The sequence below is a fragment of the Euprymna scolopes genome, chromosome 19 (genome assembly GCF_053919585.1).
Source record: "Euprymna scolopes isolate OS-2025 chromosome 19, ASM5391958v1, whole genome shotgun sequence".
NCBI lineage: Eukaryota > Metazoa > Mollusca > Cephalopoda > Sepiida > Sepiolidae > Euprymna > Euprymna scolopes.
In genome coordinates this window covers 126786822-126804367 of record NC_136500.1, presented here as the reverse complement: position 1 = coordinate 126804367, position 17546 = coordinate 126786822, and the positions used below count along the sequence as shown (strand labels likewise).

The 17546-nt window shown below is 31.1% G+C and overlaps 1 protein-coding gene across 1 annotated transcript; it reads right to left on the bottom strand.

The window, feature by feature from the left end:
- Positions 1–875: 875 nt before the first annotated feature.
- On the bottom strand, positions 876–12354 carry LOC145240357 (L-xylulose reductase-like). Its single transcript, XM_080103937.1, has 6 exons — positions 12280–12354; positions 9122–9276; positions 8248–8290; positions 5688–5852; positions 4024–4141; positions 876–979 (listed from the first exon to the last, which is right to left on the bottom strand). Exons 1-6 carry the CDS (start codon positions 12352–12354, stop codon positions 876–878), a joined length of 660 nt encoding a protein of 219 aa, XP_079960063.1.
- Between the last annotated feature and the right edge of the window lie 5192 nt (positions 12355–17546).

Genomic DNA, 17546 nt, shown 5'->3' with positions numbered 1-17546 from the left:
TTAGTTTTTCCACTCTTTTTGTGTGTCTTAACACTTTAGGGAATGTGAATAGTATCACTCTTGCTATTCTTCTAATCAGAGGACGGTAAGCAATTAGCAAATTATGATTGCAGCAAAGCTAGAAATTTGCTGGTTGATACATTAGATAAAAAAACAATTTATGATTGAATATCATAAATTGTAAGAAAAACAGTTAAAAAATATATATACATTAAACAATTGGGGGGGGGAACAAAAAAAAACAAACAAACCAGAATAACATTTTTCTTACTAAGCCAACAATGGAAGCATATGTTTGTTGGTTATGTATCCATTTGCACTTTTCCTTAACTGAATTTTAGCTTTCTGCAAATGCAGTACAACCGAAAAGACCAATTTCTTTTATGAACGTTTAACTGAATGTTTTCGCATTTTGAAATTTAAGCCATTGGACCTAAAATTCTGAATATTTTACTTCTTAAAAGGAGTTTTTCTTTCACCTTTCGGATTTAGAATGAGGGGGTCATTAGCCATGCAAAAATGTTATTCCGAGTTTTTTTGTTTTAAATTGTTTGGAATAATATATATTTATTCATATATATATATATATATGTATATATATATATATATATATATATATATATATATATATATATATATATATATATGTATAGTTCACAATGAGAATAGAATAATGCATAACATATTGGGAATAGTTCCCAATTTCAAAAAATGACAAAACACGCAGAGGAGAAAATTTTTACTTATATTGTTTCAAAGTTTTGCATAAACACAATTTTTTATTTTTAGCACCATAATTTTTGAACATTTTCTGGAAAGAAGACTTAGTAGAATCGTTCAGAGAAAAAAAAAATGGAATCCAAGTCAAAGATTTATTAGCAACAAAGGGTGCCTCCATCAACAGGATGAACAGAACCGGTGGTTGACATGGATTTATTGCTCAGCAGAAACAAAATGGTGTAGACAACATCTTCAACCTCTGGAAAAAAAGGCACAATTAATAACTCTCCATAATAAAGACCAATGTGTGTATATGTATATATATTACATATATAATAATACATATATAATAATAATGATGATGTATGTATGTGCAAAAGATTTAGCATTTTTGTAATGAGAATAACAAATTTTAATTTCCTTAATATTATTTTTTATAGTTGTTTTCAAGTGTCAATAATACCAATAATAAAAAACATTATTACCTTATAAATTTATTAATCTATCAGCGATGACCAAGTAGAAGTCTTGCGTAATTTTCAATTGTATTCATTGTACTTCCCACACCGCACTAAAGATTGAACCTTGGACCTCCAGAAAAGCTTCACTTAGAAGTGAATTGTACTTAGATACTTTATTCATTATGTCACTACTAAAAACAAAGAAAGATTCGAGTTTGGTAAAAAGATTCCCGAGTTTGACAAGATACACAGGAAGACAGTTTAAAGTTACAGCAACCGAAACGTTTACAAGTTTTGACATAAATTTTCTTGAATTAAATATTCATATAAATATTGTTGGTGCAGCTGAGATAAGTAGGTCCAGCAGACGAGCCTCGTTCTGAAAAATCTTGACAGTTAGGTTGTATGAAATGTGACACCGGTGCTTCGTTATATTTATAGCAATAAACGTTCAACATTTCTTTGAATTTTTTTCTTTCTTTAATTCTTGGAATTAAAAAAATAAAACATGTTTTTTTTTTAACTTTTAGCTTAACTTGCTTTTATATTTCACCATTTCGTTTTTTTAGTAATAAATGCTTCTCTACATTAAAAACCGACCTTGTGTCTAACTCTGCCCACGTGGGGAGGCAAGTAAATGGGAAGTAATATGGCAGCTGAAAAACTTTTTTTGACCACCATAAAAGCATTACAATACATTTAAACCCTGAAGAATTTCCTCCATGCGTACTTATTGTTCTAAGTTAACTAGCCACTACTTGTGTTTCAAACTTAAAAAAAAAACGCTTTAAAATAGTAAAAACACTAAAGCAGTTTTCGTTTTGGAAAAGAGGTTTCAGGCGCCCCTATTATCCCAAAGAACCAGCTATGTAAACACTTTGCAATATTTTTCAATAATTATTTAAAACAAAAAAAAAAAGATTTCTTTACAATCAATTTTTATTTAAAATTAAGAAATTATTTTCTAAAATATTTTCTTTATATGTGTTGACATTTTGTTTTTAAGCAAAATTAAGAAATTAATTTTAAAAATATTGTTTATATCCTTCTTTATTCAAAAGGGTGACTTTTCGGTAGCTTCACCAGTTGTTAACCTAAATTTTCTGAATATCAGAACGAGGCTCGTCTGCGGGACCTACTTATCTCAGCTTGACCATATTGTTAAACTATTTTCATGTCAAATAACAGGGGGATGGAGGAGGATATTATGAAAACATAATTTTTAATCAACATTTCTCATTCTTTTTACATCAGAATTGGAAATTTTGAGAAAATTCAATGTTTTTTTTACATGGTAGTCACCACTTATCAAGGCCCGGAAGCCACTCGGGGGATAAGGGTTATTGCATGTATCAATGGGACAATATCGCGGTAATCATTAGTAATGGAGATCTGATAAAATGTCTTACTTAAGGGGGCGGTTTATCAGGAATTTATTGATGTTGGACTTGAAAACATCCAAGTTGTAGTCAGGTGGGAAACAGGCAAACGGAAAAGAGTTTCACAGGCGTGCACTTCTAAGAAAGAAGCTTTGCTCATGGAATCTACGTTTTGATTTAGGCATAGATAAAGAGTGGGGAAAATTATTGACAGTAGTTTCAGCTAGACGGGTGTTTTTTGTGAAAGATTGGCGAGGGGGGACCAGAGATTGGAGCTCAAACGAGCACTTTCCATGGAAATAATGATAAAACAATGACAGGCTCACAACGTCTCTTCTGTGAGAGAGAGGTTGCAGAGAAGAGAAAAAGGCATCCCCCCACTAAGACACAAAGACTATTTTGTACTCTGTCAAGGCAGGATAGGCTGTTTTTAGCAGCTACTGCCCGGATATGGCAGCAGTACTTGGATGTACTTGGCTTTTATATAGATAGAGAATTGCACCAGCAGTGAGATATCTTCTGGAATGGTAGAAGGATCCTACCATTTTTCCAGCGACCTTGGCAACAGACTTGATGCACGTGTTCCATTTCAGAGTAAAGGTCAATCCCAGATGCTTGTCAAAACATGGAGCCTCCCCAAGACGAGAGCCATCCATTTCAATTGATGCCAGATGGGGTTCAGAGCGTTGATGATGTAAAGATAGAAGCTTGGTTTTGGATGCTTTAAAAGTAACCAGCCACCTCTTCCCCCACTGTACCATGCGCTCAAGATCAGAGGAGAGAGAATCAGAGAGAACTTTGTCATTTACGGCCTTTGATGTGTTGCCATAGATGGTCGTGTCATCAGCATAAATGTCACAAATGATTTAAGTATGTGTTTTGGGAGATCATTGATGCAGATCAGGAAAAGAGTTCGGCCCAGGATGGACCCCTGAGGGACTCCAGCATTAATACTGTGGGCCTCTGATTTCTGCCCATCAACCACTACTCTTATGAGCCTATCAGAGAGAAATGATTTAATAATTGAGAAAACGTTTCCAGTTATACCGTAGCTGGAAATCTCGTGAAGTAGACCTTGTGCCATACCTTATCGAAGGCCTTTGATATGTCAAGAGCAATTGCCCTAGAAAGGAAGCCTTTGTCGAGAGATTCACTAATCTTATGAGATATAACCGTTAGCACATCTGCTGTAGATCTAGCAGAACGGAAACCATATTGCATGTCACTAAGAAGGTTATTTCTGCTGAGGTGGTTGACTATTATGCACTGTTAGCTAGTTAAGCATAACAGATCAACAAAAATATTTTAAGTGTGACAGCCGATAATCAAAGTTCTGTTGGAGGTGCCTGGATGCATATAAAAGTATCTGCCCATTCAGCAATGAAAATGCAATTTCAAACAAAAATATAGAAAAATCCTTGGGGGTGGGGGACAATGAAAAAAGCTAAAATCTTTTAACTTACCAGCGAATTTTTTCAATGGAATTCGATTGAGCATGGCTTCAGATTTGGCTGGATCACTCCAGCAGGTCAAGCCCATCTCTGTCAATACCACAGTTGGGTTGACACAATTCACACGAATCTAAACCAAAAAATTCAAAATATAAGTGAAGTCTTATTGGGGCATAAAAAAAAAAGATCATGATTGACGACTGTTACTTTGAAACATTTTGTAAATAAAGTTATAACGTTGAAATATAAATTAAATAATTCAAAACATGAAGAAGCACTTTCTGCTGCTTTATTCTTTTCATATTGCACTAATTGGGTTTACTTTACATTAGCATTATAAGCACACATCTATTATAAACACATACACATTATATATATATACAGGGTGACCCCCCCCCACCAAAAAAAACGGGCCTCAACTCTAATTAGGTTGAGACATTTTCTAGAATCAAAATCATCTAATGGATCTTGATCAAAATTACAACAAGGATTCCAAACATAAAGTTTAGTATATTCTGTTATTTTAAATTTCGTAATGGAACTTAAAAGTGATGCAAAACTGTTCTGTTCGGAAATTAATTTGACTTGTGCTGAAACGAGTATTCTTCTTCGATAGTTGTAGCTAACAAGATAGTTACCATAGTAGTGGTCACCGTTTGAATACTTGACCCCTGTTCATCTCGAAGGACCAAATGAATGCGAGGACATGTGTTCTGTTTCTTTGGCTGCATTATGCACGGATGTTGACTAATACCGCCTTGCTCGTTTATTTATTGCCGTCAAGTTGCATTGTGATATTTAGATTCAAATGATCTCTTATTCAGCAACAAGAACCTGCATCTAGGAATCACTTGAATGCTAGATACCACGTTGTTCAGTGACCATTATCTGAAGAGCCTCGGATGCTGCCAGTTTAGATCTCCATCTATTTCAATATAAGTGACGCAAAAAAGACGGAATTCTGGTTTGGTTGTTTTATGTCATACCAACCCTTTTCCAGTTCTTTAATGCTGAATTCAGTCATTTTTGTAAAACGTTTTTATACTTCAAGTTCTTTATATCTTTAAATATTTATTCATGGTGTTTGGTTTGCTTGTTTTATACAGAAACAAAAATTTTGTTTAGCTTTGCAGAACATGATTGAGTTTTTCCATTATAAAATATTTATCAACATGATGTATCGCACCAGGACGGTAATGTGGTGTTAAGTTCTTCAATCTTTGAGGTATAACTCATCTCCAGGAGAAGAAAAAAATTTGCACATACAGGGTGACCCCCCCCCAAAAAAAAAACAGTGGACATTCAATTGTTTTTCTGAGCATTTTACAGTCAATGGAGAAAACAAAGGCCAAAGACCCTAGTGTTTTGATGTGATGTTTTGAATATAATAAACTAGTTATGACCAAAGTTTCATTTCATTCGGACAAAACACTAAGAAACGAGGCCTAATTAGAGTTGGGGCCCGTTTTTTTTGGTCACCCTGTATTCTTTTTTTTTTTTTTTCCTACAAGACTTGATTGTCATAATCTTCAAATAATTCCAAGCAAACTACAACATCCCCCTTAAAATTTTACACGCTTTAAAGTTCAAAGTTGACAACTGAAATGCTTTCCTTTGAAAAGAGATTATTTCAAAATTTGAAAAGTTTTAATGAAATATATGCTGGTCACACGCACCCCAAAAGGTCCTAGTTCCAAGGCCATAACTCTGGTGAGTGCATCAAGGGCGCCTTTGCTGCTACAATAAGCAGCATGATTTTTCAGTCCAATAATAGACGCTTGGCTGGAGACATTCACGATAGACCCTCTGCGTGAATCTGCAATCATTCTTTTCACAACCACCTGAAGTGCACAAATTTTGAAACAATTTTCAGTGAATAGAATTATTTCATCAAGAAAAAATATCCAAAATGAAAAAAAAATGTGTGATAAATTTTTAAAAACTAAGAGAAACTGCTAAAGAGAACATTTTCTTTTTAAATTGGTCATGTTTATTGATGCCAATCATCTAAGTATATATTATGCACATGAAAATTATTTAGGTTGACAAGAAAGTTCTTGCGGTTTAGATGAACATATCTTGGCTTAAACAAAAGATTTATTGATCGCAATAAGCACCATAAAAATGAACACACTTTTGCCAACACAAACAGGTGTATTTATGTCAATAACATAAAATCTTGTGTTCTGGTGGTGATGAAGTCACAAAATATTTTAGGTTTACATTTATTTTCTAGTAGTATATAAGTGGCAATTATCTAAGTATGTATTATAATACATATAAGATTAGATGAAATATTCATAATAAGAATTAATATATATATATATATATATATATATATATATATATATATATATATATATATATATATATATGGCTGAAGTTTCTTTAGGCATGGAGTAAAAAAAAAAAAGTAAATGGCCGCCAACAGCAGGGAGACCCAGCAGAATTTCGACTATGATATTTGCAAGTTATTACAACTAGCCGAGCAAGGAAGCGTTTAAAATCAGTTGAAATATATGACCACAATTATAACCAGCATGGCATCTGAAAGTTTTGGTTATGTATTTTAACTTCAGTAATTTAAAACTCCATCTGTTATTTATGATTGCGTTGTTATAGTTTTACTTTAAGTTTAAATCTATGAGTCCCATATGATTTTAAAAAAAATAATTTGATTAGATTAAATGATCCAATAAATGAATCGACTCGATAAGAACATAGCAATTTTATTATTAATTTTTGAATACACGCTTCCTTTTCATTGGCTGACTTGCAAATGGAAAAAGGGGAATGATTAATTTTGCAAAAAAAAATAGGGGTCTGATCTGATGAGCAAGAACCCCAAAATCGACAATGAAGACAGCAATGATCATTGAGGATCACCTAAATGCATTTGAATATATTTTTCAATGGCTTATGCCACTTAACACAGGAAAATCCACCTGACTACAACTGGGATGTCTTTAAGTCTAATATAAACAAATTCCTGATGAACCGCCCCCCTTAAGTAAGACACTTTATCAAATCTCCATTACTAACGATTACTATCCCATTGATTACTATACACGCATTAACCCTTATCCCAGAGTGGCTTCTGGGCCTTGATAAGTGGTGACCTCCATGTAAAAAAAAAAAGTCTCCCTGACCAAAACAGAGTCCATACAAACTACTTACTTAAAGATGCAACAATTGGAATATTTTGTTTTTTTTAGTCATATAAATTACATAATCATTATATATATATATATATATATATATATATATAATTATTATTATAATAATATATATATATATAATTATTATTATAATAATATATATATATACATATTATTATTATAATATATATATATATATATATACATATTATTATAATATATATATATATTATTATTATAATATATATATATTATTAATATTATAATAATATATATATTATTATTATAATATATATATTATTAATATTATAATAATATATATATTATTATTATAATATATATATTATTAATATTATAATATATATATATATATATATACATATTATTATTATAATATATATATATTATTAATATTATAATAATATATATATATATTATTATTATAATATATATTATTAATATTGTAATAATATATATATATTATTATAATATATATATATTATATATTATAATAATATATATATATATTATTATAATAATAATATATATATATATTATTATAATAATATATATATATATATATTATAATAATAATAATAATAATATATATATATATTATAATAATAATAATAATATGTATATTATAATAATAATAGTATATATATATATATTACAATAATAATAATATATATTATAATAATAATAATAATAATAATAATATACATACATACATACATAGCAATTAAACATATTAACTTGCTTTCTCAGAGTTTTACTAACAGGCTTTTATTTATGAAATGCAGACATTTTTTTTTGTTTCAGAAAGCTTTATAATTTCAGACATTTCTCCAACTCTCCTGAACAATAGCCCACTCTAATAATACAAAACTAGTGACAATGGTGAATAAATGTGTTTATTTTTCATTTTTTTCTAAAAAGAAATTGATGCAATGTGTTGTTAACCAAAAAGAAAATAAATGACTTTTTTAGTTTGCTTATAAACAAAAAGAGTTAAAATAACCTTGAGAAAATTAAGTTTTTTTCTTGAAGATTCACAGAAATATCAAAGTTGACTTGCCTGTGATACATTCACTACTGCATTCAAATTGACACTGAATGTCCTGAAAGGTTGAAAGTCAAAATTATTCAAATACACATTATGTATTAAGACGTCTTTAGTTATGAGGCAAATACAATATAATAGCAAACACACAAACTATAGTTTTAAAAGATTTTAAAAGGTGTTTTCAATAATTATTCTTTAAAAAATATAGCACAAAAAGTGTTTTCAATAATTTTTATTAAAAAAAGCCCTACTTAATTTCAATAATTTTTAATTAAAACAAGACTGAAAAAACTTTGCAATGATTATCTATATATCTATAAAAGTGAAAGTGTGTATGTACATTTCCCTACACAATAACTGTCAATTTTCAGTTTACAGACTCAATATTTAATATACAGGGTATGGAGATTTGGGAAAATCTTTGTAATCCATTTTCGGCCAGAAATTTGGCTGTTAAGGGGGTCAAAGTTTAACGATTTGACCTTTGAGAACTCTACCAAACTCCTCCACCAATTTTGGGTATAAACAATTGAAATTTTAGATATAGGTTCCTTGGACATAAATCTAACTTAATAACTTGATTTGAGCCCAAACAATAAATGTGTATGCTAACTAATAATGTGGAAATCAAAAAATTTAAAAAAAAAGGAAGGCCAGAAATTATGTATATGTGGACCAGTTATGATGATGTCATCAGAAGAACTAATGAACATGATGGAAGACTGTTAAATATGGACACCTCTAACCAATGAATGAGCTTGAAAATAAGCAATTTAAGGAAAATGGGCTGTAATAATTCTCCTGTCTAAAAATAGAAGTTCTTAAAAAAAAGAAAGAAAAATAACTGTGGAAACCAAATAATTGAAAAACTAATAACTAAACTTACTGCTCAAAGTCTTCTTTCTTAGCTTCTAAAAACGAATTCAGGATACCAATGCCAGCGTTATTGACTAGAAGATCAATGGGTCCAAGGGAGGTAACTGTGGAACAAGTTTTGTCCCAATCACTCAAATCACACACAACGGCATGAATTTCAGGGCACTGTAATAAAAGAACATGTTTCAGGACAAAAAAAAAAAAAATACACACACAAAAGAAAGTAAATTTATTCAATGGAACAAAAATAGACTACAAGATTTTCTATGTTCTTTTCTGTGACCATGTTGGTTATTGAAGTGATACCATATTGAATACTGAAGTTGAGGCCCAGCAGAGCAGATTCTGTAGAACTTCTAAAATAATACATTTAAGTGAAAATAAAAAAAACAAAGAAAAAACGGTTCAGCTGTTTCAGAGTCTATAGGGAACAAGTTTACACATACAAGTTGGATGTTTTTGTTTTACGGCATATCAACCCTTTTCAGGTTATTTAATGCCGAATCCATTGATTTTGAAAAATTTTTTTAATAGAGTATATTTGTTTTTTTCAAGTCAGTTTCTATTTAACCTATAGTTGGAACCCTAACAGGTACTACAACTCCGGGTCAGAGTGGACCTGGGAGCAATGGCAATTAAAGGGTGGCTCCATACTCCCCAAAGTCTGCAAGCTGGGACCTCACCATCGGATATAATTTAAGGTCATATCCAGGACCCATATATACAAAGTGCCTTTTATATATAGAGAGATATGACATTAGCAAGTATGATAAGTTTTCTCGTTGAGATTATTTAACTTTTTTTTAAGCACATTTTTAACATATTATATAAATAAATAAAAATAAATAAAAGAAAAACATGCTATCAGGTCCAGAAGCCACTCGATATTAAAAGTTAATGAGATGGATGAATTGTTGGTTGAATGATGAATAATATTTTTTATTTTTTTATAACATTTTCACCCCAAACAAAGCACAGTGCCACTTTGATGGAGGGGGCTACTATCAGGGAAATAAGTTGCAGGGATACTATGTAGGGAGTTGAGCAGCAAGATGTCTGTTTACATTACACTTGAACTTCTGCATGTCAGTACAGTTGGGGAAGCAGGAACCCGGAAGGGAATTCCAAAGTCTAGCAGTTCCGGGGAAGAAACTATTAAAGTAGAAGGCTTTCTTACATCTAGGGATCTCTACTGTGTAGGGGTGGGACTTTGTTGTTTGTCAGGGGTATTTACCTCAAGGGGGTACAAGGGCTTGTAGTTCGTCAGAGCATTCACCATTAAAATACTTGTAAAACAGGCAGAGGGATGTAACATTTCATCGATGAGACAGAGGTTTAAGATTAGATAACAGTTCAGGACATGCCAGGTTGGCGACTTTCTTTTGAACTTTGTCCAGAAGTGAGAGACTAGTAGCAGATGCAACAGCTCAAATGCGACAACAATACTCCATACATGGGCGAATGGTCGCCTTGTAGAGGTATAGGATACTTTCTGGCGTAAGTAACTTTCTAGCATGGTAGAGAGAGCCCACCTTCTTCACAGCGGCCTTGGCAATGCTCTCAATGTATCTGTTTCAACTTATGTTCCTCGTGAACATTAAGCTGAGGAGTTTGAATGAAATACTTTCAGTTAATTTATCTTTAGACATAGCTATTGGTGGTTGGTAAGGTTTCATGTAATTATTAAAGGAAACGAGCTTAGTCTTGGCAGCGTTGAATGTTACCATCCATTTCTGACCCCATTCCATTACAGACTAGGGTTGCCGCCATTGCCTTAGATATGTCTTCATTTGTTTTCTCCTCGTGCTGTTATACAGTGTGGTGTCGTCAGTAAATACACCTATCTCAGAGACTATTTTATCAGGGAGATCATTTATGAATATCAGGAATAATAAAGGTTCATGACCGACCCCTGAATTACACCTGCATTTATATCGAGCGCACCTTTTGTATATATTAAACAGATAGGAATACGACTTCACTTTATAATAGATAACTGGGTTTGTTGGCTGACTCTCATTTTGAACTACTTTTGCTGGCAAGAAGTTTTGATTCAATATTGGAACCCTAAACCTAGGTAAATAATATCAATTTCCAATAAACTATTAATGTCCCTTTTTAGTGTATTATAATCTGTGAGATTTTAAGATAAATACTTCATAATATTAGTTGAATATCTGAACAAAAAAATGTCTTTGAATTCATATGGCACCACTAATAAAGATTGAGAATTAGAAGTTTGTCAAATTAAATGGTCTAATGCTTTTAAGTGTTTACGACCATAAAATCATTCATGTAAAAAAAAGGCATAATTTAATTTAAAGTTAATTATTTTTTAATGTTACTGATAATTTAATATATTTTAATTTAAAAAAAAATCATAAGTAAAAACAAACCATAAAAAATTAAACAAGAGAAAGAAAAATGTAAATTAAGACATAATTTAAGGTAAAACTATTTTTAAAATAGAATTTTGCATTAAAATTTTAAGAGATTTAAAAGATGTCAATGCATATATCTGATAATAAAATAAAAATAATTCCAATTATGATAGGAATGTTCATAAAGATAAAAATGTGAAGCGAAATAATAAAAAACAGTTAAAAATTAGTAATATTAACATAAAAACAGTTGAAAATTAGTAATATTAACATAAAAACAGTTGAAAATTAGTAATATTAACATAAAAACAGTTGAATGAAAAATTGAATGAAAATTAGTAATATTAACATAAAAAAAGTATTACATTCATAAAGTTTAAATATTTAATTCTAAAAATTGACGTTGCAAGTTAGAATTTAATTACATACTTAAAATTTATTTAATTCATATGAGAGAGAAAAAGGAAATGGAATTAGAAATATTTATTGAATAAAATCCATGCAACATCTACAACTTTAATAATGAACTGACATCTTGCTGCCCAACTCCCTACATAGTATCCCAGTAGCTGTTGCCCCTCATAGTAGCCCCCTACACCAAAGTGGCAATGCGCCTTGTTTGGGATGAAAATGTAATAAAAAAAATAAAAAATATTATTCATCATTCAACTAACAATTCATCCATCTCATTAACTTTTAACGTCGAGTGGCTTCTGGACCTGATAAGCATGTTTTTTAATTTATTTTCATTTATTTATATAATATGTAAAAAAAAAAATTATCTGACCTCTGCTACTAATGTTTTCAGGTGTTCTTCAGTCCTGCTGAGGGCATAGGTTTTGGCACCACATTTCGACAGCATCTTTGCCACATCTCGTCCAATTCCAGCATTTTTTAAATAAGAAAACAGAAAAACAAACAAAAAAAATTAAATTAAAATATACAACAATTATCTTTTCCTGAATTATAAACATACCATAATGTTATGTAATTCATGCACCAAGGAGAGCCTCCAGAGCCAACAGCCTTGTGTCAGCCTGATATACGTGAAAACAAAAAATAAAACAATGAGATCACTTAACTAGTAATATCAAAGCAGAGAATAAAAATTGAATCAGCCTATAAATAGTATGACAATTTTATGACAAACCTTATTTGTACATATGAGGAAAGTTCTGTTTGTTCTATTTGCCCATAATGACTACAGATAGAACAGCTACTACACTTTGAAATATTTGCACAAGACATAAAAATTATATTTTAACAAAGTACGAGACATTTTCTAGTCATGCTGATAAAGGATGACCAACAACACCCATTTTCTCACACTTTAGAAAATGTCTATCGTACTCTTAATTAGAATCATCTATGACCATAATACCACATTTACTCCAAGTGCCGTCCTACTAAGAAATTTCTCAAATCATCCAAAAATTTTATTGAAGATAAACATAACGTTTTCATATCAGTATATACGAGCAATGCATGAACCTTGCGTCAATATCAAGGTCAAATTAAATTATTATCTAACTTTACTTTAAATGTAAGAAGAAATTCAACTTTCTTTACTTATTTTTTTTTTTAGGAGTGCAACATATCGCCAAACGAAACTCATTACTGTCTGATAGGTTTTGAGACATAAGTTACTTTAACGAAACAATTACATTTCAGATTCAACGAAACAGAAAAAATATTTATCATTAATCTGTTCAAATAAAAAAAAAAGTTCCGCTCGTCTTAAATCAAGAATTTACAAATATATTTATATCTTAATACCGTTTGCATTAAATAATCATTTTAGATGTTTTGCATTAAATAATGATTCTAGATGTTTTGCATTAAATAATGATTCTAGATATTTTGCATTAAATAATGATCCTAGATGTTTGCATTAAATAATGATTCTAGATGTTTTGCATTAAATAATGATTCTAGATGTTTTGCATTAAATAATGATTCAAGATGTTTGCATTAAATAATGATTCTAGATGTTTTGCATTAAATACTGATTCTAGATGTTTGCATTAAATAATGATTCTAGATGTTTTGCATTAAATAATGATTCTAGATGTTTTGCATTAAATAATGATTCTAGATATTTTGCATTAAATAATGATTCTAGATGTTTTGCATTAAATCATGATTCAAGATGTTTTGCATTAAATAATGATTCTAGATGTTTTGCATTAAATAATGATTCTAGATGTTTTGCATTAAATAATGATTCTAGATGTTTTGCATTAAATAATGATTCTAGATGTTTTGCATTAAATAATGATTCTAGATGTTTGCATTAAATAATGATCCTGGATGTTTGCATTAAATAATGATTCTAGATGTTTTGCATTAAATAATGATTCTAGATATTTTGCATTAAATAATGATTCTAGATGTTTTGCATTAAAAAATGATCCTAGATGTTTGCATTAAATAATGATTCAAGATGTTTTGCATTAAATAATGATTCAAGATGTTTTGCATTAAATAATGATCCTAGATGTTTGCATTAAATAATGATTCTAGATGTTTTGCATTAAATAATGATTCTAGATGTTTTGAATTAAATAATGATTCAAGATGTTTGCATTAAATAATGATTCTAGATGTTTTGCATTAAATACTGATTCTAGATGTTTGCATTAAATAATGATTCTAGATGTTTTGCATTAAATAATGATTCTAGATGTTTTGCATTAAATAATGATTCTAGATATTTTGCATTAAATAATGATTCTAGATGTTTTGCATTAAATCATGATTCAAGATGTTTTGCATTAAATAATGATTCTAGATGTTTTGCATTAAATAATGATTCTAGATGTTTTGCATTAAATAATGATTCTAGATGTTTTGCATTAAATAATGATTCTAGATGTTTTGCATTAAATAATGATTCAAGATGTTTGCATTAAATAATGATCCTGGATGTTTGCATTAAATAATGATTCTAGATGTTTTGCATTAAATAATGATTCTAGATATTTTGCATTAAATAATGATTCTAGATGTTTTGCATTAAAAAATGATCCTAGATGTTTGCATTAAATAATGATTCTAGATGTTTTGCATTAAATAATGATTCTAGATGTTTTGCATTAAATAATGATTCTAGATGTTTTGCATTAAATAATGATTCTAGATGTTTTGCATTAAATAATGATTCTAGATGTTTTGCATTAAATAATGATTCAAGATGTTTTGCATTAAATAATGATTCTAGATGTTTTGCATTAAATAATGATTCTAGATGTTTTGCATTAAGAGGGGATGTAGGTATAGATAGGTGAGAATCCTATAGACCAAGCCTTCTCAGATTTTATTCAATTGAAAATTTCTAAGTCCAAACAAGAGGGGATGTAGGTATAGATAGGTGAGAATCCTATAGACCAAGCCTTCTCAACGTGTATTCAATTGAAAAATGTCTAAGTCCAAACAAGAGGGGATGTAGGTATATATAGGTGAGAATCCTATAGACCAAGCCTTCTCAACGTGTATTCAATTGAAAAAATTCTAAGTCGAAACAAGAGGGGATGTAGGTATAGATAGGTGAGAATCCTATAGACCAAGCCTTCTCAACGTGTATTCAATTGAAAAATTCTAAGTCCAAACAAGAGGGGATGTAGGTATAGATAGGTGAGAATCCTATAGACCAAGCCTTCTCAGATTGTATTCAATTGAAAATTTCTAAGTCCAAACAAGAGGGGATGTAGGTATAGATAGGTGAGAATCCTATAGACCAAGCCTTCTCAGATTGTATTCAATTGAAAAATTCTAAGTCCAAACAAGAGGGGATGTAGGTATAGATAGGTGAGAATCCTATAGACCAAGCCTTCTCAGATTGTATTCAATTGAAAATTTCTAAGTCCAAACAAGAGGGGATGTAGGTATAGATAGGTGAGAATCCTATAGACCAAGCCTTCTAAACGTGTATTCAATTGAAAAATGTCTAAGTCCAAACAAGAGGGGATGTAGGTATAGATAGGTGAGAATCCTATAGACCAAGCCTTCTCAACGTGTATTCAATTGAAAAAATTCTAAGTCCAAACAAGAGGGGATGTAGGTATAGATAGGTGAGAATCCTATAGACCAAGCCTTCTCAGATTGTATTCAATTGAAAAATTCTAAGTCCAAAGAAGAGGGGATGTAGGTATAGATAGGTGAGAATCCTATAGACCAAGCCTTCTCAGATTGTATTCAATTGAAAAATTCTAAGTCCAAAGAAGAGGGGATGTAGGTATAGATAGGTGAGAATCCTATAGACCAAGCCTTCTCAACGTGTATTCAATTGAAAAAATTCTAAGTCCAAACAAGAGGGGATGTAGGTATAGATAGGTGAGAATCCTATAGACCAAGCCTTCTCAGATTGTATTCAATTGAAAATTTCTAAGTCCAAACAAGAGGGGATGTAGGTATAGATAGGTGAGAATCCTATAGACCAAGCCTTCTCAACGTGTATTCAATTGAAAAAATTCTAAGTCGAAACAAGAGGGGATGTAGGTATAGATAGGTGAGAATCCTATAGACCAAGCCTTCTCAACGTGTATTCAATTGAAAAAATTCTAAGTCCAAACAAGAGGGGATGTAGGTATAGATAGGTGAGAATCCTATAGACCAAGCCTTCTCAACGTGTATTCAATTGAAAAAATTCTAAGTCCAAACAAGAGGGGATGTAGGTATAGATAGGTGAGAATCCTATAGACCAAGCCTTCTCAGATTGTATTCAATTGAAAATTTCCAAGTCCAAACAAGAGGGGATGTAGGTATAGATAGGTGAGAATCCTATAGACCAAGCCTTCTCAACGTGTATTCAATTGAAAAATGTCTAAGTCCAAACAAGAGGGGATGTAGGTATAGATAGGTGAGAATCCTATAGACCAAGCCTTCTCAACGTGTATTCAATTGAAAAAATTCTAAGTCGAAACAAGAGGGGATGTAGGTATAGATAGGTGAGAATCCTATAGACCAAGCCTTCTCAACGTGTATTCAATTGAAAAAATTCTAAGTCCAAACAAGAGGGGATGTAGGTATAGATAGGTGAGAATCCTATAGACCAAGCCTTCTCAGATTGTATTCAATTGAAAAATTATAAGTCCAAACAAGAGGGGATGTAGGTATAGATAGGTGAGAATCCTATAGACCAAGCCTTCTCAGATTGTATTCAATTGAAAATTTCTAAGTCCAAACAAGAGGGGATGTAGGTATAGATAGGTGAGAATCCTATAGACCAAGCCTTCTCAACGTGTATTCAATTGAAAAAATGTCTAAGTCCAAACAAGGGATGTAGGTATAGATAGGTGAGAATCCTATAGACCAAGCCTTCTCAACGTGTATTCAATTGAAAAAATTCTAAGTCCAAACAAGAGGGGATGTAGGTATAGATAGGTGAGAATCCTATAGACCAAGCCTTCTCAGATTGTATTCAATTGAAAAATTCTAAGTCCAAACAAGAGGGGATGTAGGTATAGATAGGTGAGAATCCTATAGACCAAGCCTTCTCAGATTGTATTCAATTGAAAAATTCTAAGTCCAAAGAAGAGGGGATGTAGGTATAGATAGGTGAGAATCCTATAGACCAAGCCTTCTCAGATTGTATTCAATTGAAAAATTCTAAGTCCAAAGAAGAGGGGATGTAGGTATAGATAGGTGAGAATCCTATAGACCAAGCCTTCTCAACGTGTATTCAATTGAAAAAATTCTAAGTCCAAACAAGAGGGGATGTAGGTATAGATAGGTGAGAATCCTATAGACCAAGCCTTCTCAGATTGTATTCAATTGAAAAATTCTAAGTCCAAAGAAGAGGGGATGTAGGTATAGATAGGTGAGAATCCTATAGACGAAGCCTTCTCAACGTGTATTCAATTGAAAAATGTCTAAGTCCAAACAAGAGGGGATGTAGGTATAGATAGGTGAGAATCCTATAGACCAAGCCTTCTCAACGTGTATTCAAATGAAAAAATTCTAAGTCCAAACAAGAGGGGATGTAGGTATAGATAGGTGAGAATCCTATAGACCAAGCCTTCTCAACGTGTATTCAATTGAAAAAATTCTAAGTCC